Here is a 22,305-nt window from a genome sequence, read left to right on the forward strand (position 1 = left end):
AAGCAATAAATATTTTAAAAATTCTGAAATTAAAAACTTATAATTAAAATATTGGAAAACTTGTGTCTTTCCGAACGAAAAGAAGTAGCAACTTCTTTAATCTTTTTCGTGCCTATCGATAGTTTCTAAATATCAACACGTCATCGTAATCTATCATCTGGAGGTGTGTTCGTGTGTGTGAGAAGTGTGTGTGTGTGTGTGCGTTCGAGTGAGTTTTCTGCAACTTTTAGCAATTATTATAAATTTTTTGACAAAACCAATTGGAAATACTTGAACGGTGACCAAATTTTACCTTGTTTAGGACACACAAACCCGCTAGCTAAGTGACGACCCAAACAACGAACGGTAAACCAGTGCATCAAAGAAGAAAAACAAAGGGGAAATTTTCGCAAAGAAAAGTCCAACAGATCATTTCGTTCGTGTGCATATGAAAAACAGCAACGTCAACTCCCTGGTACAAGCTGCAATCTGAAATGAGATGCAAACCCGAAGACGCGTTCATCAAACGGACCAGCAGGATTACAGCAGCAGCAGTACCTATACCATTCAAGAGGATCAACAGGGAGGAGCAGGCGCAGGATCTGTGGGCACGGGAACAGCTGGCGGATCGGTAGGACTATTAGCACAGTCCCTGGTTCCACCACCAACTGGTCACGAGGCGACCATCCACATTGGAGACAACCACCAGTCGGGCGATTCCATTTCCACTCCCGATTACTCCGACGACAAGTACGGCAAGGCGGCCCGCCAGTGGAACCTACGCGCCTTCTCGGGCCACGCACTGCGCACTTTAAGTGCCGCTGCCGCCGTGGTCACCGGCAATCAACCGGGCAACAATAACGATAGCCAAAGCAACTATAGCTACCCCGCTTCCATTCCGACTAGTTCACAGTTTTACCAATCGAAGGAGGAGCCGCAGGAGCCGGAACCCGAACCAGAAATATTCGTCATGGCCGCACGCGATCGAACGGGCGAGTTCGCCAATGCGATTCGTTCTCTGCAGGCTCGAAACATCACCCGGGCAGTCAATATACGCGATCCCCGCAAAGCCAAGCAGGTTCAGAGCTACTCGGAGTTCATGATGGTCGCCAGGTTTATCGGCAAGAACATAGCCAGCACCTACGCCAAACTGGAGAAACTCACAATGTGTAAGTATATGGTTTGTTAAATTCGTATTATTCAAAACTTTAAAATTCCCATCTTCGTTTTAGTGGCCAAAAAGAAGAGCTTATTTGATGACAGACCGCAGGAGATTCAGGAGTTGACCTATATCATCAAAGGCGACCTAAATGCCTTAAACCAACAAATTGCCCGATTGCAGGACATCTCCAAGGATCAGCGGCGTCACACAAACGGCAAGCATTTGGTGTCACATTCCTCTAACATGGTACTAGCCCTGCAATCGAAGCTGGCCAGCATGAGCACGGACTTCAAGCAAATCCTGGAGGTGCGCACGGAGAACCTCAAGCAGCAGAAGACGCGTCGGGATCAGTTTAGCCAGGGACCAGGTCCGTTGGCCGCACACACCGTCTCCCCCTCGACAGCCAAGCAGGGATCCTTGCTTCTTAGCGAGGAAAACCAAGCGGTCAGCATAGATATGGGGAGCAGCGATACCACACCACTCCTATCAACCCAGACACAGATGGCCATCTACGATGATTCCGATAATTACGTCCAGCAGCGGGCGGAAACCATGCAAAATATAGAATCTACCATCGTTGAGCTTGGCGGAATATTCCAGCAGCTGGCGCATATGGTTAAGGAGCAGGAAGAGATCGTGGAGCGTATTGACACGAATGTGGCGGATGCGGAATTGAATATTGAGGCTGCCCATGGGGAGATCCTGAAATACTTTCAGTCCGTCTCCAAAAACCGCTGGCTGATGATCAAAATCTTCGGCGTTCTCATATTCTTTTTCTTGTTCTTCGTTGTTTTTATGTCGTAATCAAACGCCAGTTGCCCATTAAAAGCCCCATGTACCTATCCATGTAAACAGCATTTTAATTTAATCAAGATTCAATCACAATATTGTTTATTCCAAGCTGTGGCCTCCCGAAACGATTGTAAAATAAAGTTATAAATACGTTCTAAAGCAAAATACATTTATTTTGTGGTTCTTTGGTGAATATTTTATATAAGAAATGATTCCATTCTAATGGAAGCTCTAAAATTAAAGATAATTTCCACAATTTAAAGCGGATTGATAAATATGTTTGCTGATGCAAGAAACTTGTATATTACCTTAGAAAAAGTGTAATGCAAGTATCAAATTGGTGACTATATCTATGTTTGCCCTGCTGATAAGGTTTAAGTACCCTTTCATAATCTTTATTATCTTAAGTGCTCGTTGCTCCATGTTCGTCGCGTTCAGCCAAAGATTCCGCTGTCCCTCATGCTAAACAGAAAAATGAAAATTGGTTACATTGATTCGACTTTTATTTAATGCTTAAAATCCAACTACACCAAAGATGCCAAATGCAAAAAATAATCAAAATAAAAACACGTTACAATCTCGTACTGCAGAAAAGTATTACAAATTGTATAAAAAAAACAAAGCTACAAGATGTCTTTATGGATTTACACTAGAATTTACAAGTGAAGTATTGTTCGCGGTTGATGATGGGGACTCTTCCCCAAAAAAGGAAGTCTTCTACCCGAGTATAGACAACTAATACACGACGCGGATGCGTTGGCGCCAACACTGAGATCCCCAGGCAAGAGCTTGCCTATGTCGAGATGAGCGAATAAACCATGCTAAAATTAGCAATTAGAAACGTTAGACAAATGAGGACCCTGGCCACAATGAATCTCAATTAGACTTACCCGTATATGTAGTAGAAGAAGCTGATCAGATAGACGGCCAGTTTGATCCAACCCTCACGCATGTTCCGGGATAGAGTGTCGGTTTTCAGGACCGTGGTAGGATCATAAAGTCCGGGTCCCGACATCACAGGGCGGTTTTTGTAACTGAAAGCGGTAGGGGTATACAAAGCGTGAGCATAGTGCTTATGTTGGGCTTGGGTGAATCTTGATCATTTCGAATCTCAAATCACATTATATCACACGGTCAAATGAGTCACTTACCGCCAAATATGATAGGCTATGAGGGGTATGTTGATGCATAGCGAAAACCATTCGCCGCAGAACAAGAAGAGCAAGTTCAGGAAGATGTGCAGAAGGTACTCGGGCAAAACCAGCTGAAATACAAACACATTAATTACAGGGCGCACTGTGGGTGTAGACACCAAGTTTACTGACCGGATTGAGGCTATTGCACTGATCAATTGGATTCTTATAATCCGTTTTCAGTTCGTCGAATGCAATGACATGAAATATGGCGAAAAATATCAAGAATGCATCCCCGATCAGGGCCACTATGTACGTGAAGGCGGTGAAGTTGAAGGCCATCTTCTAAAGTCGCTCGAGCACGTCTTGCAGGTGCTAATCACAGTGACTTGCTAATTATTCTCGTAAAATTCGGCTTTGCAATTGTAGCGCTGGGACTCACTTGTTTTTTTTACAAGGGCGGCGATGATGACAGCTGTGCGCCAGGGATGCACTAATCCAAACGATCAGGCAGCACAGATGTACGGTCACATTGCAAATTAGGCTAATATATAATCAGCTATCAGTTATAAATCAAAAATAATTTATTTTGAAGAAGCAATTTTAATTTGTAACGATTTCTAATTTTTTGTATTCATTTTATTTTTCTGGTATTTTGCTTTACGCACAAAAAATATCACTAACAGTTAGCCGCTGCGGTCACATTGCATTTCCAAATCGAACCGCCATTTGTGTTGCATCCCGCAAATCTGAAAAAAATTCGATCAGTGTTCTATGAGCTTCTCTTTTTTAATAATAATAAATTAATAAATTCGATAATCAATTGACACCAGAAAAGACCGGAACACAATGTCGCAGTTCAATTTTGTGAGCGATTTGCAGAATGCTCTCATCATGGACGGCGAGACGCGCGGACCTGCGCCCAGGTGGAAGAAGAAGCTGGAGGCGTCTCTAAATGGAAGTGTGAACACCACTCGGTCGGTGCTATCCGTCTCGTACAACACCAGTTTCTCGGGCGTCCAGGCGCCCACGAAAACCCCGGGCAAGAGCAGCGAGGGCAAGACCAAGAAGTCCAACACCACGCCCTCTAAGACGCCAGGAGGCGGGGATCGCTTCATTCCGAATCGGGCGGCTACCAACTTTGAGTTAGCACACTTTCTGGTAAGGATTCCACTGACATCACGCCCTGTAAGGGCATCCTTAAGCCAGACCCTTTAAGAAATACAAACCATTGAATTTTTAAACGATTTTATTGACCACCTGATTTCATGTGCAATTTTTCGTACCTCTATTAGGTGAACAAAGACTCCGGCGATAAGTCCGATGAGGAGAACGACAAGGCCACCTCGAGCAACAGCAACGAGAGCAATGTCCAGGCTTCGGCACACAAGGGCGACCGGCAGAAACTCATCTCTGAAGTGGCCCAGGTCGGTGACTCCAAGGGCGGGCGCATTTTGTGCTACCAAAACAAGGCTCCCGCTGCTCCGGAAACACACAACAATCCCCTGAAGGTGGTGTACTCCATTAAGACACCCATATCCACAAAGAGTGGCTCACGCTATATACCCACCACATCCGAGAGGATTCTGGATGCACCTGATTTTATTAACGATTACTGTAGGTCGAAGAAAACTTTTCTTTTCTTTTTTTTTACTATTGATCTCTTCCAGATTTAAATCTTATGGATTGGAGTGCCGACAATATAGTGGCTGTTGCCTTGGGCAGTTGCGTCTATTTGTGGAACGCGCAAACTGGAAATATCGAGCAGCTTACGGAGTTTGAGGAGGGCGACTACGCAGGCTCGCTATCGTGGATCCAGGAGGGTCAGATACTTGCCATCGGGAACAGCACCGGTGCCGTGGAGCTGTGGGACTGCTCCAAAGTGAAGCGTCTGCGAGTGATGGATGGACACAGTGCCCGAGTGGGATCCTTGGCCTGGAACTCGTTCCTCGTTTCCTCTGGCAGCCGCGATGGCACCATTGTCCACCACGATGTGCGTGCACGTGAGCACAAGCTTTCCACGTTGTCCGGACACACGCAGGAGGTGTGCGGCCTGAAGTGGTCCACGGATTTCAAGTACTTGGCTAGCGGAGGCAACGACAATCTGGTGAATGTTTGGTCGGCTGTCAGCGGTGGCGTGGGAACTGCTACCGATCCCTTGCACAAATTCAACGACCATCAAGCTGCAGTGCGTGCCTTGGCCTGGTGTCCCTGGCAGCCAAGTACTCTAGCCTCTGGAGGCGGCACCGCCGATCGCTGCATCAAGTTCTGGAATGTGAACAATGGCACTTTGATGAAATCCGTGGACTCCAAGTCGCAGGTCTGTGCCCTGCTCTTTTCTCGCCACTACAAGGAGCTGATCTCTGCGCATGGTTTTGCGAACAACCAACTGACCATTTGGAAATACCCAACAATGGTGAAGCAAGCCGACTTGACTGGACACACGTCACGAGTTCTGCAGATGGCCATGTCTCCGGACGGCAGCACGGTGATCAGCGCCGGAGCTGATGAAACCCTGCGTCTTTGGAACTGCTTCGCTCCCGATCCGTTGGCGTCCAAGAAGGCCGTTTCGACCAGCAAGGGCAAACAGAGCGTGTTCCGACAGAGCATCCGTTGATATGCTCAGGCCTTTAGAACTGTTTTACCCCCTTGATTGCTAAGTTTAAGCCTCAATACTACTGGTATGTTTCCAGACTAGACAATTATTTCTTGAATGCATATCCAATTTATATGTTCTCGTTTAATGGTTCGTACTTTGTAATTACGGATAAATTTTGATTATGTGCCCCCGCCGACGATATATGAATAATTAAATTTTGTCAGTTACTTTTATTGCTTAGAGTTAAGTTTGTGTGCGTATAAATAAAATGCTTGACATTCTGCATCCTTGTATGCTTTATTTCGCTCTAAACATTTTGTGTTAACACAAGGAATTCAATTCGTTTCGGATTCCCACGTGCCGGGACAGTAAGTACATAAGGTTCCATTTCCTGGATGCATTTTGAGAACGTGTGTGTCTAGGAATAATATTGCATACAATTCTGGGCAGAAAAGGCGTGCGCTTCGGGGAACATCGATATAACCACATCGGGAATTCAAGTTGTGTTAATCATAGGTATGTGTATGTTTAGTCTAAGTCGTATGTACAGATTGGATGGGCATTCAGGCAACTGTCATGGGATTGCCACCGTTGTAGCTGACAAAATAGCGCGGATCACCAAAGCGATCGTACATCTGCAAGAACAAGAGTTTCGCAAGAAAGCAGCTGGTTAAAATTAAAATATAACAAAAGTGTTAGGTACAAGAACGAACAAAAGCCTCATAAAGCGACAAAATAAGCAAACAACATAGCAAGAACAAGTAAACAATAAGGGGCATATACTTTCAAGTCCAAATAGAATTACAAACCTTATTTTCAATCCATTACAACATTGAATTCAACATTTAATTTTTGTTTGCTAATTTTTTTTTGTAGAATAAAATATTTATTTTGCAACATTATTTCATTCAGTCAGAACATGAAAACATCAATTAGATTTAGCTAGCTTAGTACTACGGTTTATGATTCAATTTTGTATAATAGATTAGTTGGTCGATTCACGCACACGCGCACGCACATACAAAAATTACAAACATACAGAAACAGACACACACAAATACATATACTCGTACGTAGGTAGAGAGAATTAGCAACAAACATCGAGTTTTACATTGGACACCTTAATATATTTTTAAATTGGTACAGTGCACGAAAGTACTCCGGATAATATTGTATCTTTCTACGCTTTGCAAAACTGCTTGTAAACGATGCATAAACTATGTTGGTTCAATTTGTTTTTGAGCGGGCTCTACTAAAACATAGATACCCTAGATTATGGGTGGATAATTTCTTTACTTGCTGCTACCCTGCTGTTTGCTTTTTTCTTTTTCTTTTGTTTTTGATTCATAGTTATCTTCGTTTTTTTTTTGGTTAACAATACATTGTGTTACAATAGTTAGAGTTTCTCAAGTGTAACAATATTTTCTCGCTGAATACCAGTTCAGCTGGGGACTTCCCCTCTCTTACTTAGTTTTTGAACATTTTGGAAGCTGGTGGTGGCCCATTTCAAATTGTGTCTTACGCTCTACGCGATCGCAGTGATCTTTTCTTGGTACATGTTCTTAAGCACTGACGCTCACCTTCGTATCGTCTAGATCTTCGATATCGCTACTGTCGTAATCACTGTCCGGAGGCGTTACGGTCTCCGCTCCGCGCTTCTCCAGGATGTTCTGCATGCGCGACTTGTTCATGATGCACGCAAACTGGTAGGCCGTCAAGCCGGCGTAGGTGGCCGTTTCCAGGTTCAGCTTCTCGCACTCATCGAGCAGGAAGTTGGCCAGATCCTCGTTGCAGCCCTCGATCGCAATGTGCAGCGGTGTGCGGCCCGATTTGCCCTCCTGGCAATAAAAAAAATTTACATCATTAGTACGGAAACTCGGAAATTGTATGCATTTTTGAGACTTACCCTGGCGTTAATGTCGGCTCCATGGGATACCAAAATGCGTAAGATATCAATGTGACCCGCTTCGGCGGCCAAATGCACACAGCGTTCTCCTGTAATAAAAGAATATAGAAGGTATTGGTTAGAAAGAGCATTATTTCAGTGTTTAATAACTATTATAAAAATCATAAAATCATATATTAAACTTTGTACTACTATTCCAATATTGGAGATCGAAAAAGCTTGATTTATGAATGAAACCCCAAAGCTTTTCCGCAGTGAAAAAAAAGCTGCATTCCGTTGTAAAACAAGTAGTGTTTTATAATGCGAACCCAAAAAGCTCTGATTACGACAATGACCAGTTGGATGGCCAAGGAGAGGGGCTCGGAGCGGAGGAAACTGGGTGCCAAGTGGAGGCTTTTGCCTTATAAGACAACCCGTTGACTTCGCAGGCGCGTATCTGTGTGCGCGATCGCAAGGCATTGGTGTGCGTTGAAAAACCCAAGAAATTCCCACAATAAACCAGCAGCAATAACACAACAGCCAGCGACAACAACAAAGACGAGTGACGAGGTACGGCAGGAAAAAAAAATACAATGAAATACAATAAAATAAAAATCAAACAGTTGGCGTTAAGTTAACAAACCAAATACAAAGTTGGCTTTTTGGTTTCTGCTTCGGCAACAAGTTTGCCCAAGTTCAAATTGGTTTATGCATATAGAAATCTGATATATGGACACACAAACACAAGTGTATGAAATAATAATAAAAAAAAAAAATGTGCAATAATTTAACTGACATTTGAGCAAAAAAATTTATAGATATTCTGATCATGTTTCTAATAGAATTTAAAAAGATATTCGCAGTTGAAAATACACACCCCTTTGTTATAAATAAATTAATTAAAACAACATAATGTAAGAAAATAAACGAACATTTAAAAGCCAGTTTTAGTTTTGCCTTTCTCGCATCTTGATTCTTCTTTGCCTTCCAAACGATTCTTCATCGATTCATTCTCGTATTTTCAGATCGATTCAAAGTTCGCACACATATAAAATATTAAAAACTACTGCTAAAAAAGACTGAAAACAAAGGTGAATTGTTTAGTCTCTGTTTGTTTTTGTATTCCATGCCTTCGCTTTTATGGCTTTATGATTAGTTGACGTAGTAGTAGTTGTTGTTACTACTCTTGCCATATTTTCTACCCGGTTATTCAAAGTTTTTTTTTTATATTTTTTTTTTTTCTGCTGGGCTACACGTGCTGTTGATTGACTTTCACACACAAACAGCAAACAGTTGGCACATTTGCATAAACCGCACACAGATTTACAGGCCCAGACGGAGATTTCCGCTAGGAAACTGTTGTTGTCTTTAATCCGAGAACTAACTGTGGTAATATACTAAAAATTCCACCCATGAGTCACACGAAACAAACGAGCAGATAACCCCAGGAGAGCTCAGGAAAAAAGAAAAAATAATCGACTAAGGTTATCAATGGTTAAAAACCCAATTACGCACGGGAATTTAAAACCAAAATCAGTGTTATTGCAAAAGAAAGCGGCCCAAGAAAGTCATCAGCTCTGCGCAGTCCAGTTTTTTTTGTATGTGTATTTTTTTTTTTTTTTTTTTTTGAATCTCGGCTTGACAGCTTACAAAAGCAACAATTGTGTCACAAGATAAAAATAACGATGACCACACGGAGATTTTTAAGCTCGACTAACTAAAAGAGAAGCCGATGAGCTAGTAAAAGACAATCCTCATTGTTGTTGCCCCTTCAGCACAGCAACGTGCCAATCGTTAGCATACGATTAAATGGTCGTGTATATAAAACGATATTGGGTATATTAATAGACAAACGGGCGGGCAGCCAGTATAAAACATGAAATATGAAACACAAAAGTTTGTTTCAAACTTTGCTTTGCTCTGGGAATTCCCCCCAACGATGGCCAAAAAGGCTGCGTCACAAGATCACACGGCTAATAATACCTGGTCTTAGCCGGAAAGTCTGACACGTCTGCAGAAAGCGGTTAGAATATGGCCATAAACGCGCTGCTGATTGGCCAATAATTAGAAACATCTGAGATCGAAATCCTTTTATGCGGTATAATAAAGGTATAAAATTTGAACGTGGTCGTTTTGGTGTACCAGCGTTTAAAGTTTAAGTGTCACAATTATTTTTAGCAATTTCAAAATACAACACTCAAAATTCAAAACAATGTTATCGGCATAGGAATATATTCAAAACTTGTTGGTGTCACGGCCAAAAGAGGCAATCTCAAACATAATAGAGATAATAGAAGGCAGAACTCAAATACTGTTGATAGAGAAGAATATCCTTATATAGGCTATATCTGAGTTACAACCCTATTGCAAATTAATTACTGCAATGCCATTTGAGACGCAGCAATTAATGAGCGTTATGAAATCGCCTAGAACTGCGCAAAATGGGAAATTCTATTTGTGCGGCACTTGAAAACCCAAACAGTTTCACAAATGGCACCACCGCCCACTTGATCCGATCGCACCTCCAATCACCCACCACGCCCCTTTCCTTTCACCCATTAAAACAACTCACACCCATTAGCCTGTACGATACGATGTCGTTACTATTTACACAGGCGGCTGAAATTTAAAATATAAAAAAGAAAAAATAAGAAAAGGCTAACGATATCGACAACGACCTTATGTGAAAAACCCAACGGCGCAGTTAAGAGTACTCCACACAAGTCACCCGAAGTCGCAAAGTTCATAAATTTATTGACAGCGCAAATATTAAACGCAACGCTGTCTTCTCTTAATTTTAATTAATTGTGCTTATTGTTGGGGCAGAGTTTTGGAATTTCTACAACGGGTTTTTCGCTCATAACGTGCGGTGTGTTGTGGCTTTTTGTTTCAAATATTTATCTCTTGTATTCCCCGGTTTGCCAGCTTATTTGTCCTTCACTTTGGGTCATTGTTTCATAATTATGGATAACCACACACACATACACACCTACCTATATGCACAAGTACGTTAATAATATTTGTAATATTTATGGGAGCGGGGAAATATCGAAAAGCTGTTTCGAGTTTTCCAAGACAGCGCGTGCCAAAAGAAGTTACCAGGCCATCGGGGGAATTACCTGGCCCAAAACCCACAAGACATGGCCGATGAAATTAAAGCCAACTGTTCAAATACATCGGGCTTTGCAAATACCCCAAAAAAAGATAAATATAAAATACAACAGCCAAAAGAGAAGAGAGAAAAGACAATATCAAATTAAATGTTGTTTACCCCAAAAACTTCTGGGCGCCGTTGGGCAATTGTGTCGTTGTGTTCGAACTTTCCCAGTGTGGAAATTAGCTTTAGTTAAGTGAAAAACCCAGGTAGCGCTCTCCAGCCGGCCGCCAAATGAAGCGAAAACAAACAGCACAATTTAGCACAATTAAAGCCGTGGATTTTCCATGCCATGACGACGACGACGACGACTGACTTGGCAATGAAAGTGTTTTGAAAGCAACTCGAGCCCAGCTCGAGCTCAACTCGGCTGGTTCCACCGCCCTCCACCCGATCTACTGCTATATATCGCTCGATCGTTATGTCAGCCGACTCGCCTTGTTGACTTTCTTTCGAGCCATGAATGCGAAATGCAAATAGCAGCCAGCCAAAATCGGCTGGGGATCGTCGGCCACGTGTGGGTTTGCACTAAAAATGTAATAAGAGAAATAAGTGAAAAAGAAAACCCAGCCGGTCGCGAAATTTGGGGAAAAGCCCCAGGCGCAAAGAGGTCAACCATTGTTGGAAGAAGATCAGCGTTTGGTTTTTTTTCGTTTGTCAACTCAATTGCACTTAGGATTTTCCGCAAGCTTGAGTTATTATTCATTGCGTTGCTTTAACTTCCGTCACTTGTTTTCAATTTTTTTTTTGCAATTAGCATGAGCTCATTGAAAGTATCTGGTATTGTTCTTTCAGCGCTACTCACTGCTATTTGTTTACCTTGCGCAAAGTAGTAGGAATCATCCATTAGATGGCTCATGTATCACAATTGATTTCCAGTACTTCCATGTCAATAAACTCGGATGTCTTAATATGGATAAATCTACTTCTGAGATCACTTTGTTTAAATCTGACATCGATGATCAATGAAATGATCTAAACCCCAAATGGGAAGTACACATTTCCGTTTTCAAAACGAATCTAACCTTGTCCGCTTGTACTTTAATGTGAATAAACTCCAAAGTATATGAGCATTTGAACTCTGCCAAATGAGATTTCTTTAAGTTATCAGTTGGCAATCCATAAAAACCAAAAATACATAAGTAAATGTCCCAGCCTTGTCGTCATCTCTCGGTGTGAATAAACTCTTAGATCTTGAAATTTAGCTACGTAGCCACATTCGCACCGAACCCAAGCGGATTAAGTTAATTTCAGATTTTTAATAAGGAAATGATGCAGCGATTTGAGAGGGAAGTGGGATATCATAGTGTTACGAGTATCTACATTTAACCTTGTGCATATGACTAACTTGTTGTTGTTTATGGGTGCAACAGACAAGCCTCGATGTAAAACTCATTGATTGCCGTCGTCGGATTCCAGAATGTCGTAGATCTCGATTAAATTAATAGCCGAAACGGGTTTGCGATGCTGTAAGACTGATTAAACTTGATCAATTTGATTGGTCTTTCTACTACTACTACTACTACCACTTCCAGCTGCAGTCGAAAGTTCAAGATATTTGCTTATGAAAATCCCAGTGACGACGAACGTATGTATTTCTTGCCTTTTTTTTAATGCGGTCATTTAAAAGGTTTTTCAGAATTTGCGTCAACTCACGATTTAACAGCGGGTTTCTACGGCTCTCAGCTGAAGTTTTTCAAACACGAGACCTTTGCGGCACATATGGCAGCGAGATCCCCAGTAAATAGAGTAACATTCGAGTGGTAAAACCTGGGCACTGATAATACCCAGTTATCTACGCGAATGGGAAAGGGGGCGAGGACGTTTAGGAGCGCAATTCGGTGAACGTAGCGAGTGTCGTATAATCGCACCGTAAACGACCACCTATGGGGTTTTCCTCGCCAGCTGATAACGCACGATTTCCAGTTACCAATGTCTGCTGACGATCGAACACCGATGGACATATCTCGTTTACCTTTTTTTTTATTTTTTATATAGTGTGCCGGCTTATCAGGCGGGGAAGTACGGGAATGACTGCTCCTAATTGTGATTTCAGTTGCCAGGCCACAGATTTCATGGGGTTCTTCTTCGCTTAAGCAAAGATATCTATATCTATTCGCAACAAAACAAATGGCATACACATGCAGGGCAAATGTGCTGTTCTGAAATTCCCTCGCTTGGTTAACCCAACATTTGTTTATTGCTCATCTAAAATACCGATAAGAGCAGAAACTCTGCTGTCTTCGGCATTCCCTTGGGGTATTTCTACATTATTTATTGGATTAATTGCTAAATCAGCAGTAGGATTTTCTGGAAATCTATAAAAACCCAGCTTGATACGGCTCCAAAACGTCACTGCTCTCCTTAATACGACAGTAGTTCATTTTTACAGATAACTTAATCACAATCCGGCCATTTGCACTGTTTATTATCAACAGTGGGAATTTCTGGCACTCCTGGTTAACCAAAGGCCAAAGCCCACGAAGTTGTCAAGCGATCCGAACTGGCAAAAGACGTCCTTATACTATTTATAGAGCCTGTCCTCGTCCTCGTCCTCGGGAGCCTTGCGTGCGTTTATTTATATAATGGCAGTCCATTTCCCGAGTTGCGTGTCGGGCGCGTTAATGATGCCCAAAAATGGATTATGGCCAAGTAACGGGCGCTTGGTTGGTCGACCTCTAAACATTTGGCCATAATTACTATTGTGGGGATTTCCCAAAGAGTACATAAGTATTTGTTTCTGCGGGTGGAGAAGGGGCCTTCGATAACGAACCTTTCCCAATTTCCGTTATGGCCTGTGCCTTTAATCGGTCTAATGCGCTATCATTATTCTATTGATATTATTTGTTTTGTATTTTCAGCATTCTTTTAAAGTCTGCTCTTGCTTGGCTCTTGGCCAAATGCTGAAAACGTGTCCTATTTTCGTCACCAGTGCCTAAATACACTTTCAGTAGCATTTAATTTAGAAGGGAATGTCTTAAAGTTTTAAATAGAGTTGGAATGTCTTTCGAAATGTTGATTAAAAAAAAACCAATAAAAGTCGCAATTTCTTAGGAAGAAACAATTTGTCAAATAGGCAACTTATTAGTGTACTATTAAATCTAAAAATATGTTTTTCATCCCGATTGCTGACGTCAATTGCTGGATTGAATTGCATTTGGACCACATATTCTAAGGGCCTTGTGTTTAATTAGCTATCGTCATCAATAGTGATCTACACACAGAACTCGCCTCGAATATTTAAAATTGCTTTCGAATTTATTGCTATGGCAGTGGGAAAACCCAGAGGTTTCGAATAGGCGAAATGCTCAAAAGCGTCTGACCGTCTCGTTTCTTGTTGCTTTGTTGCTTGTTTTTAATAGTTTTTGTCGGAAATGTCTGCGCTGTTGCTTTTGGCTAGCCGAAGAAATACATTATGTGTCTTGTGTATGAGCGGGTTATATATAGCATATGTACACACATATATCCACGATATGGGGAGCAGCTGTTTTGTGGAGCTTCAAACCGGTTGGCGCTGCTTAAAGCTGGCAAACGGGTAGAAAAAAAATGTTTGTTCACCAAATGTTTGCCACTCACGAATTCGGAATTTATTTTTGGCAAGGTTATACATAGGAAAAAACTCAGCGGCAGAAAGGCCAATAGAAATCGATTAAACAAACGAAAGGTCAAAAGTAAATAACTTTGATTTTGCAACACTTTCCGACAAGTTTATTAACCTTTTTGGAGGAGTCCAATCGTTAATTACAACACTTTTACTTTCCATTCAATTTAAAAACAATAATAGCGATTGATTTTACTGAAAAATATTCAAGCGCTTGAGTTTTATTAATGGTAGCAATTGAAAGTTCTGTAAACATTTCATTTAATCGAAATAAACTACCAAATAAATGGATTGTGCTACCAAAATCTTGGCAAGCAGATACACTGTGCCACAAATTATGGATTATAAATAAACGTTCCGATTTAGAACCCTTCCTGTGCTCCTCCACACATGTTATGCAATGCGTGTGGGTGGCACCCCCACATCCCAGAGGCATTGGAATCGATAATTCGATTTCTGCTCCGCGAATACAGAGCAAAAAAAATCAAATAAGGAAACAAATGTTAATTATGAGACACGCCTGTCCTTACGTGTGGAAAATAAATTTCATTTCAATTATTTCCTCGATGCATTCGAAATTAAGACTCGGGGGTAAAACAGAGCAAATACATGAATTTCCATTTCGAAATGAGCTTATGTAAATGTGTACTTCAGATTCCACATCCAGCAAACAAATAAATATTTACCTATCCTTGTGTAAAATTGTTTTTATTATACTTTGCTGACGTCTGAAACTTTGCGAATGTTCTGCTTCTGTGTGTTCTATGCGTTTCGTTTATTTTGGTTAATCAATAACGCAAATGAACAAGGATCAGGGAGGGGGTTTGCTTTTTTTAAAACGATTTGACGAGCGAAAATTTCAAGCGAAATGTGTCGGGGAGGCCAATGTATTTTTGGCATCTGCTCAAAGGCGTCTATATAGCCCATAACCATATGTACGTCTATAACGTATATACAATATATACTATATATACAGACGACAATGTCTCGCAGTTTGGCTAGCCGTTGGCGGGACACCATATATATGTGCATATATAGAGCTATATATAATGGGTACATTTTTGGCACAGATTCATATTCTTAATGATAAATGCCCGAAAATGAAAATGCTGGGCCAAAAATATTCACTTTACTAGAACGGAAAAATTCGTACAAGTTTGCGAGACAAATAACTCGTGATTTCCATTCCCAAGCAATAATATATTGCTATCTATACAAACTTGTGGAATCAGTAATATTAACTAATTATTATACATGTAACTAGCACTTTACTTACCATCGTAGTTACGAATCTCCAGATCGGCGGGCAGACGGGCGTAGCTCAGCGAACTGACCGCCTTGTCGTTGGACCGGTGTCCATATTGTCGGTGTGCCTCATGGATTTCCGTGGCGCCGAACTTCTCTGTCAAGGCACGGACGCACTGTTTCTCTCCGGCGATGCAGGAAAGATGCAGGGCGGTGTTTCCATGACGATCGCGCACCGTGGGCTATTCAAATGAGTAATGGGAATTATTTGTTAAAAAGATAATGCGTGAACTAGCTTGTTTTTAGCTCAGAGTTTAGAAAACAAAGATGATATGACACTATATTCGTCAATAGTGGATTATGCTAGATTTTACATGTCTGCAAATGTCTAAAGCTTTTTATTTGATCTTTGTTAAATATTACCTCTGCTCCGGCGAGTAAAAGTATCCTCATGATGTTCGGCTGGGCAGTAAGAGCGGCCAGATGAAGGGGAGTCTGGGCCACATCGTTCTGAATGTTGAGCAGGCACGGATGAGGAGCCATGCGAATCAGAGCGGCCACCACGTCCACTGATCCCGAAATACAGGCCAGGTGCAAAGGTCTGAAACGAGAGACAGAGCAAAAGACACAACATGAATTTGTGGGTTTCTTTACCTGGCGATCGAACACCCGCACTTTCTTTCCTTCCTGTACACTTGTCGCCGTTCATGTGGCGGCGTAAAAACCCAAGTAAGTTAAGTTGAGGTAAAGTAATGCGAAGAAAGAAGAGGTGCCCCGAAAAACCTGTTCCCGTACCTGCCCACATACCAGGAAAACCCCAAAGCCTGACTAAAACACATGTGTCAGTCGCGTTTCTCGCCTCAGACAATGGTCTTTGAGTGATTCACGAAACTCTCCCCTTAGCTCGCTTGGTGGTCATCTGTGCAACGCCGCGTTGTCTTTGTTATTTTGGGAAATTTTAGGATTCTCATCGGAAATACGGCGCGTATCAGTTCATAGAAATTCGGAAATGATTCAAAGACTGTGCATATAAATCTTTAATCGTGAATTGTCAATGAGTATGTTAGATTGATTTTTAAGAACATGAAGACCCAAAATATTAATAAAGGTTTTTTTTTGGCGATTGTGACTGTCAAAATATAATCAATTTAAAAAAATATTTAAATTATAAAATTGTTATGATTGCTAGTCTAAGAATAAGCATGGGAAAGTTTTTTAAGTGACCTAGAGATAAGCCGCTAAAATGTTTAAATCATACTTGGGAAGTTCCCCACATTAAAAATAAATAAATAAATGTGTTTGCACATATATAAATAATTTGAAAGTCTAGAAAGGAACCTTCTGAATAAAGTGACATTTGTCGAAATCCGATAATGTTTACTTACGTGTCGCCGTCGTCGTTTTGTTGATAGAACTGCTCCCAGGCGTTCATGATGTTGATGCTGCTGGGCGGAGCGGATGATGTTGCTCCCGATCCCGAAGGATTCGCGTTCGCCGTGCTGGCTGTGGAGGATTGAACCTTGCTGCGACCGGTGATTTGGGTGCTGCTGCTCTGGCCAAGATTGTTGAGCTGTTCGCCGCGACTGACCAAATGGCTTTCGACGGTCCATTGTGGGATGCCTGTGTCCGCGCTGTGTTTGAGTCGCATTGAATCGGCGGTGGCAGTGGTGGTGTCCTGGTGCTCCTCCTCTTTCTCCTGCTCCTCCTGATCCTCTTCTTCGTCGATAATACCGGAATCGAGGACAACGGGCTGTTCCTTTTGGGGTGCCGACTCCTGCTGATCCTTATCCTGCTCCTCTCTATCGGGGACTATCTCCTCGCTGAAGATCTGCGAGGATTGCGGGCCGGAGATGAAGCCCGAATCACTGGTTTCGTTTGGCACGGCAAATTCCTTTTGCTTGTTAATGGCGGCCGTTTGATCTTGTGTTTTGCCGCCAATTTTACCGCTAGTGGCTAGTGAGGACGAGGGGTTAGCCGCGTTTGAGGGGGCGCGCTGCTCAACACTGGCAGCGCTGCAGCTGCAGTCACTTGTTGCTGTTGCCTTTGTTGCTGCCTCCGCTGCTTTTGTTGGGCTCGGCATTTTCGTGCTTTTCCTCTCTCAGTTGGGCTAAAATATATGTATATATGTTATATATATACTCCTGTCGTTTTGAACTTTGCTTTTGAGCTCAGTCTCTCAAACACACACACATACACACGCACAGTAAGCGCTCACCTCGCGGGTGCGAGTGAAACAAACATATAGGCTCCAGCGAACAAGTGAAAACGCAATAATTTTTGTAGATTAAAGGCAATTTATGGACTTATGTACAAGTGTAGCCACAGAAACATAAAAATTACGGTTTCACACTGGTTGAAAATTTTAGATTTTTCCATTTGCCAATGTCTTATTTGCCTTTTCACGGTTGTTTCACCCGCACACACCCACAATCACACTTAGGTAGATTTTTTATCTCCCTTTTCACACAGCTTCCTTCTTGCTATTTATTTTCTGCACATGTTCTGGGTTTAAGCCCCAGCACTATTTTCTATGATTTCTCACTACCTTGCTGGTTAATTGTCTTGCGAAGCTGCCTTTAAAACGCGTATTTATGGTTTATATATTTGTAATCTGCAATTCGCATAGTACCCGGACGCACGTCTGCTTTCTTTCACGTTTCGATAGCGAATGAAATCGAGGGAGCGCGCTGATGTGTATATATTTATATGGCAGTCTATACTATAAAGCCCCGTTTGCACTATGAGTTATCACGAAATGAAGAGTCTCGATTTTTAATTTTCCTTACATAGGAAACTATTAATTGAAAAAATGTATTTTTTTTATATTTTTCTTAATAAAAGAAAATACCCAAGTGAAAACGTTGGCCTTAATATATCTACGCTGGTTTGTGTAATCGGGGCTTAAATCAGTTTTATATATGTGCGAGACGACCATAGAGTTGCCAGATCGTAGGGAGAGCGCCAAGTTAAAATCTCCCAACAACAAAGAGAGGAGTTAAATCGTCAGCTACAACAAAAGCAACCACAACAGCGATGTGTTTATTTATAATTCTTACTCTCTGATTGTGTGATTGTTAAGTTCCTCGAGCGATGCGATGTGATGTTGATGCTCGGCGCACTACAGTTGAAATGCGTATGACGGCGAGGCGGACAAACATCGGCGAAATCACCCGCTGACCGAACGGAAATCAGATGCAGGATTCTTCCCTCAGTTTTTCCCAGGTCAGCTGAGAAGATCGAAACCTCGACCGATTCTGAATTTCAGGGAGTATTCTGAGCGATCGATTTGTCATACGTTCTCCTTCTGGGATTTTTTAACATTCAATCACAGTTTATCGCCAATTCGTGAATTTGTATATTGACAATTTGTTTTGGGTTTTTACAAAGCTGTATTGATTAAATAATTATCTGAATCCAAGAATTTTAGAGGGGCTTTACAAGCTCATTAGAAACTTACCATAAAATATAATGTGTTTAAGGTCAAGAGTAGTTTCGAAGGTTTCTGTTGGCTTTTAAGGGGCTTTTGTTACTTTAAATTTAAATTTAAAATTCCCCTTCTGGTATTTGTTAAATTATTTAATATAACAAAATGATTATCAAATTTAAAAAATTCCAATTAAATTGCAAAAATTGCAATTCAATTGCTGGGAATTTTCAAGTTACTCTTCAGTTTTAGGGGTTCCCTGCATCTGTCATTTCCTTGTGGGTTTTTACTACTTTTTTTTTTATTACTTAACTAAATGATTATTTAAAATTTAAATTCTTCGGCTTCCGCTTGAATTTGTTGAATTATTATTTATCATCGGGCTTTCGTCTAGAGTTTTTCCTATTAAAAGCAAGAGTTTGGTGCCAATTTGATGACATTGTTGAGGTATAAAAACTTTTTTAATGTTTTGTTAAATTATTTGTAGGCTATCAAATTAATTTTCATAGTTCTATTAGAATTGTTTTCGTGTTTTCGTTATTATTAAATCCAAATATTTATTAAATGTTTTTGTGTCAAAATTACGCAACAAAAATTTGACCTGTTTATATAGTTATAGTATACAATATATGTACGCATTGGAACCCCATTTTTTAGTGTTTATTAATATTAACCATTAATTTTATCGCTCATTTTAAAAATTGCGGGTGATAACAGATGTTTTAAAGAGCTAGCAGCGGAAAAACAACAAAAATCAAGTTGGCAGCACTTACCGGCCAATAAGTCAATTGCACAAAATCTTAAACGCAGGACAAGAAATATTTTGCACAGGACATCAAGGAATGCTGAGAAGGATGAACACTTTTAGTGGTCAAAAGCTGGCGGCTGTGGTCAAGGAGCTGGAGAACTTTGCTCCGACTTCTTGGGCAGAGAAGTGGGACAACGTGGGACTCCTGATCGAGCCGCACCGCGAAAAACAAATCAAGAAAATACTATTAACTAACGATTTAACGGAGCCCGTAGTGAAAGAAGCGCTAGAGAAGGAGGCGGAGCTCATAATCAGCTATCATCCGCCAATTTTCAAGCCCCTGACCAGGATTACGCAGTCACATTGGAAGGAGCGCGTCGTGGCTGCATGCTTGGCCAACGACATAGCCTTGTACTCGCCCCACACGGCGTGGGATAAGAAGAGTGGTGGCGTCAACGACTGGCTATCTAAGGCAGTGAATATCCTCAGCATCCGTCCCCTGGAACCGGAGTTGGGTGCTCCTCCGGGTACCGGATCCGGCAGATATATAGAAACCAAAATGGAGCTTTCCCAGGTGGTGGAGTCTCTGCAAAAGCGCATTAAAAACAGCGTGCACGTTGCTCTAGCTGTGGGCCACACTCCCAAGACACTCATCCAATCCGTCGGCATTTGTGCCGGCTCTGGAGCATCTCTGCTGAAGGGTATCCAAGCGGATCTTATCATTACCGGCGAAATGTCCCACCACGAAGTTCTGGAGTTCACTCACAACAATACCACCGTTCTCCTCTGCAATCATAGTAATTCGGAAAGGGGTTTTCTCCATGAGTTTTGTCCTATATTGGCCAAATCTCTAAATGAAGAATGCCTGGTATTTGTATCTGAAGTGGATAAGGATCCTCTCGTCACCGTGGCTAGCGATATAAACAAAGAACTAAGCGCTTTTGTTGACGTCTACAAACAGTAAGGAGAGCACATCAATAAAACTGATCTTAAAATCATTTTTTGTTTAACAATGCATTTTCTGGCATCCATAAAGGTTACAAATAAACTAAAGGATTTAACTTTCTTAACTTCTAGACTTGATCCAGCTTAAACTTGCCGCCCTTGCTGGCGGCGTCGTTTCGATTAAGTTGGTAGAGCAGACGCTGCTCAAGATGCTTCACTGCAGCCACTGTTAGCACCAAAGTGTCGTGCTTCAGCATAGAATACACGTTCAAGCCAAAGGTTGGCATCAGGTTGACATAGCCCAGATCATCGCTAGCCTGGCAAATATTCGCGGGGAACATATGGTCTCTGGAAAAAATAGAATCAGTATCAATATAAGTTTTATATGTTCACCTTCAAGCAGTACTCACTCGTCTACAATCAAAACAGAAGGTCCCCAATTGCGTTCAGCGATTAAGTCCTTAAGGAACTCTGCATCACCGGTGGGTATGTCCACATTCTCGATTATGTGCAGATCATCCTGGGCCAGCTTAACACTCAGCGTCGAGGTCAATCCCAAAACCCTCTTATAGAAGGGCAGCATGTAGAAATGGGTCGTGGGCGACCTGGGTCCGTGCACCACGCCGCCGCCCTTCAGCATGGGCGATCGGAGGGAGCCGTGGCGGGCACGACCACCTCCCTTTTGAGGCCACGGCTTCCGACCACCACCGCGCACCTCCGCTCGTGTTTTGGTGTGTGCCATGCTTACATAACGATACTTGCGCTGCCACTCCACATTCTCCTGGATGATGTCCACGCGCGGCTGGGCGGCAAAGACATCCGGATGCAGTTCAATCAGGCCAACTTTTCGCTCCGCCACCGCATCCGTATTCTCAATCCATGCCTGGCGCGCCGTGCTCCTGCTCACCGGCAAGCAATTTGTGTAATCTTGCGGAAGAATGAGGGGTGATCTCGTCGCCGGAGGTGCGGCTACTTCCGCAGCGGTTTCGGTCACCACATTGGCTTGGTTGCTGCTGCGGCTGAAAGTTCTTGCCACGGGATAAAGCACCTGCCTGGATGTTTTTAAAATATTGTTCAACATTTTACTTTGCAGGCCGTAAAGTCTATCGATAGGTTCGATTAGGCATTGGCACCTCAACGCCGCATATCGATTACTTGGTAAATACTGATATCGATACCGAGGCTACATCGTGACACGAAAAATGTATTTGCACCCATTTATCACTGTGTGTGGCAGTTCACGTAGTGACGAAACGCACCGATAATATGTACGATGGCGACTACTTTATGTATCCGCAGAATTAAAAATTTGACCTTTTGGGGCCTTGAGGGATATTTTAAAATAGAAATAAATATTGCAAAGGCAATTGTGAAGTTTAGCTAAAAAAGAGAATAAACACTTACAGAATATATTTGAAAAATAAAGGTAGAAGGGAGCGTTTTTGACGCTGTAAATAATGTATATAAATATACAAGTTTAAAGAAGCAGGATTAGGAATGACTTCTTGGCATGGTTTTGATTTAAGTAATTTTAGTTTAGTTAAGCTAACTAAAATACTGAAATAAATAAATCAAAACTATTTATTTCGGCCATATCAGCAAAGCATATGGAGTGAAAATGCTTGAAATGTTAATTTT

At 41.8% G+C, this 22,305-nt stretch overlaps 6 protein-coding genes across 11 annotated transcripts; 3 read left to right on the plus strand and 3 right to left on the minus strand.

Annotated features, from left to right (window-relative positions):
* The first annotated feature begins 114 nt into the window (after positions 1–114).
* Positions 115–2,098, plus strand: LOC6732503 (syntaxin-5). Of its 2 annotated transcripts, XM_016180216.3 has the most exons (3): positions 115–208; positions 302–1,148; positions 1,212–2,098. In XM_016180216.3, the coding sequence occupies exons 2-3, from the start codon at positions 479–481 to the stop codon at positions 1,943–1,945; spliced, it is 1,404 nt and encodes a 467-aa protein (XP_016025160.1). In that variant the 5' UTR covers positions 115–208; positions 302–478; the 3' UTR covers positions 1,946–2,098. The 2 variants fall into 2 exon arrangements, with proteins under 2 accessions (XP_016025160.1, XP_002079623.2); XM_002079587.4 differs by having other exon boundaries at positions 170–1,148.
* A 320-nt stretch (positions 2,099–2,418) lies between these two features.
* Positions 2,419–3,605, minus strand: LOC6732504 (protein cornichon). 2 transcript variants are annotated; one of them, XM_016178210.3, is made up of 5 exons: positions 3,509–3,605; positions 3,259–3,441; positions 3,085–3,197; positions 2,824–2,967; positions 2,419–2,754 (listed from the first exon to the last, which is right to left on the minus strand). In XM_016178210.3, exons 2-5 carry the CDS (start codon positions 3,406–3,408, stop codon positions 2,727–2,729), a joined length of 435 nt encoding a protein of 144 aa, XP_016025161.1. In that variant the 5' UTR covers positions 3,409–3,441; positions 3,509–3,605; the 3' UTR covers positions 2,419–2,726. The 2 variants fall into 2 exon arrangements, with proteins under 2 accessions (XP_016025161.1, XP_002079624.1); XM_002079588.4 differs by having other exon boundaries at positions 3,259–3,557.
* A 138-nt stretch (positions 3,606–3,743) lies between these two features.
* On the plus strand, positions 3,744–5,948 carry LOC6732505 (cell division cycle protein 20 homolog). Its single transcript, XM_002079589.4, has 3 exons — positions 3,744–4,227; positions 4,362–4,683; positions 4,737–5,948. The coding sequence occupies exons 1-3, from the start codon at positions 3,916–3,918 to the stop codon at positions 5,681–5,683; spliced, it is 1,581 nt and encodes a 526-aa protein (XP_002079625.1). The 5' UTR covers positions 3,744–3,915; the 3' UTR covers positions 5,684–5,948.
* On the minus strand, positions 5,944–18,735 carry LOC6732506 (NF-kappa-B inhibitor cactus). 4 transcript variants are annotated; one of them, XM_016178209.3, is made up of 7 exons: positions 18,607–18,735; positions 16,936–17,657; positions 15,974–16,151; positions 15,582–15,792; positions 7,572–7,660; positions 7,246–7,503; positions 5,944–6,300 (listed from the first exon to the last, which is right to left on the minus strand). In XM_016178209.3, exons 2-7 carry the CDS (start codon positions 17,628–17,630, stop codon positions 6,229–6,231), a joined length of 1,503 nt encoding a protein of 500 aa, XP_016025163.1. In that variant the 5' UTR covers positions 17,631–17,657; positions 18,607–18,735; the 3' UTR covers positions 5,944–6,228. The 4 variants fall into 4 exon arrangements, with proteins under 4 accessions (XP_016025163.1, XP_016025162.1, XP_039154331.1 ...); XM_016178208.3 differs by lacking the exon at positions 18,607–18,735 and adding an exon at positions 18,096–18,252; XM_039298397.1 differs by lacking the exons at positions 16,936–17,657; positions 18,607–18,735 and adding an exon at positions 16,246–16,274.
* A 939-nt stretch (positions 18,736–19,674) lies between these two features.
* Positions 19,675–20,792, plus strand: LOC6732507 (NIF3-like protein 1). Its single transcript, XM_002079591.4, has one exon. The coding sequence runs from the start codon at positions 19,817–19,819 to the stop codon at positions 20,684–20,686; it is 870 nt and encodes a 289-aa protein (XP_002079627.1). The 5' UTR covers positions 19,675–19,816; the 3' UTR covers positions 20,687–20,792.
* On the minus strand, positions 20,718–22,057 carry LOC6732508 (39S ribosomal protein L4, mitochondrial). Its single transcript, XM_002079592.4, has 2 exons — positions 21,078–22,057; positions 20,718–21,015 (listed from the first exon to the last, which is right to left on the minus strand). The coding sequence occupies exons 1-2, from the start codon at positions 21,746–21,748 to the stop codon at positions 20,796–20,798; spliced, it is 891 nt and encodes a 296-aa protein (XP_002079628.1). The 5' UTR covers positions 21,749–22,057; the 3' UTR covers positions 20,718–20,795.
* Positions 22,058–22,305: the final 248 nt, after the last annotated feature.

The sequence above is a fragment of the Drosophila simulans genome, chromosome 2L, assembly GCF_016746395.2.
Source record: "Drosophila simulans strain w501 chromosome 2L, Prin_Dsim_3.1, whole genome shotgun sequence".
NCBI lineage: Eukaryota > Metazoa > Arthropoda > Insecta > Diptera > Drosophilidae > Drosophila > Drosophila simulans.

Excerpts from the sequence above, each read along its gene's own strand:
- LOC6732503 (XM_016180216.3), top strand. The coding sequence starts at position 479 with ATGCAAACCCGAAGACGCGTTCATCAAACGGACCAGCAGGATTACAGC. Across the intron at positions 1,149-1,211 it reads ACTGGAGAAACTCACAATGT|TGGCCAAAAAGAAGAGCTTA; the intron begins GTAAGTATATGG and ends TCTTCGTTTTAG.
- LOC6732504 (XM_016178210.3), bottom strand. The coding sequence starts at position 3,408 with ATGGCCTTCAACTTCACCGCCTTCACGTACATAGTGGCCCTGATCGGG. Across the intron at positions 3,198-3,258 it reads AGTGCAATAGCCTCAATCCG|CTGGTTTTGCCCGAGTACCT; the intron begins GTCAGTAAACTT and ends TTTGTATTTCAG. Across the intron at positions 2,755-2,823 it reads TTCTTCTACTACATATACGG|CATGGTTTATTCGCTCATCT; the intron begins GTAAGTCTAATT and ends TGCTAATTTTAG.
- LOC6732505 (XM_002079589.4), top strand. The coding sequence starts at position 3,916 with ATGTCGCAGTTCAATTTTGTGAGCGATTTGCAGAATGCTCTCATCATG. Across the intron at positions 4,228-4,361 it reads TTGAGTTAGCACACTTTCTG|GTGAACAAAGACTCCGGCGA; the intron begins GTAAGGATTCCA and ends TACCTCTATTAG. Across the intron at positions 4,684-4,736 it reads TGATTTTATTAACGATTACT|ATTTAAATCTTATGGATTGG; the intron begins GTAGGTCGAAGA and ends GATCTCTTCCAG.
- LOC6732506 (XM_016178209.3), bottom strand. The coding sequence starts at position 17,630 with ATGCCGAGCCCAACAAAAGCAGCGGAGGCAGCAACAAAGGCAACAGCA. Across the intron at positions 16,152-16,935 it reads CAAAACGACGACGGCGACAC|ACCTTTGCACCTGGCCTGTA; the intron begins GTAAGTAAACAT and ends CTCTCGTTTCAG. Across the intron at positions 6,301-7,245 it reads AAGATCTAGACGATACGAAG|ATGTACGATCGCTTTGGTGA; the intron begins GTGAGCGTCAGT and ends TTGTTCTTGCAG.
- LOC6732507 (XM_002079591.4), top strand. The coding sequence starts at position 19,817 with ATGCTGAGAAGGATGAACACTTTTAGTGGTCAAAAGCTGGCGGCTGTG.
- LOC6732508 (XM_002079592.4), bottom strand. The coding sequence starts at position 21,748 with ATGTTGAACAATATTTTAAAAACATCCAGGCAGGTGCTTTATCCCGTG. Across the intron at positions 21,016-21,077 it reads TCTGTTTTGATTGTAGACGA|AGACCATATGTTCCCCGCGA; the intron begins GTGAGTACTGCT and ends TATTTTTTCCAG.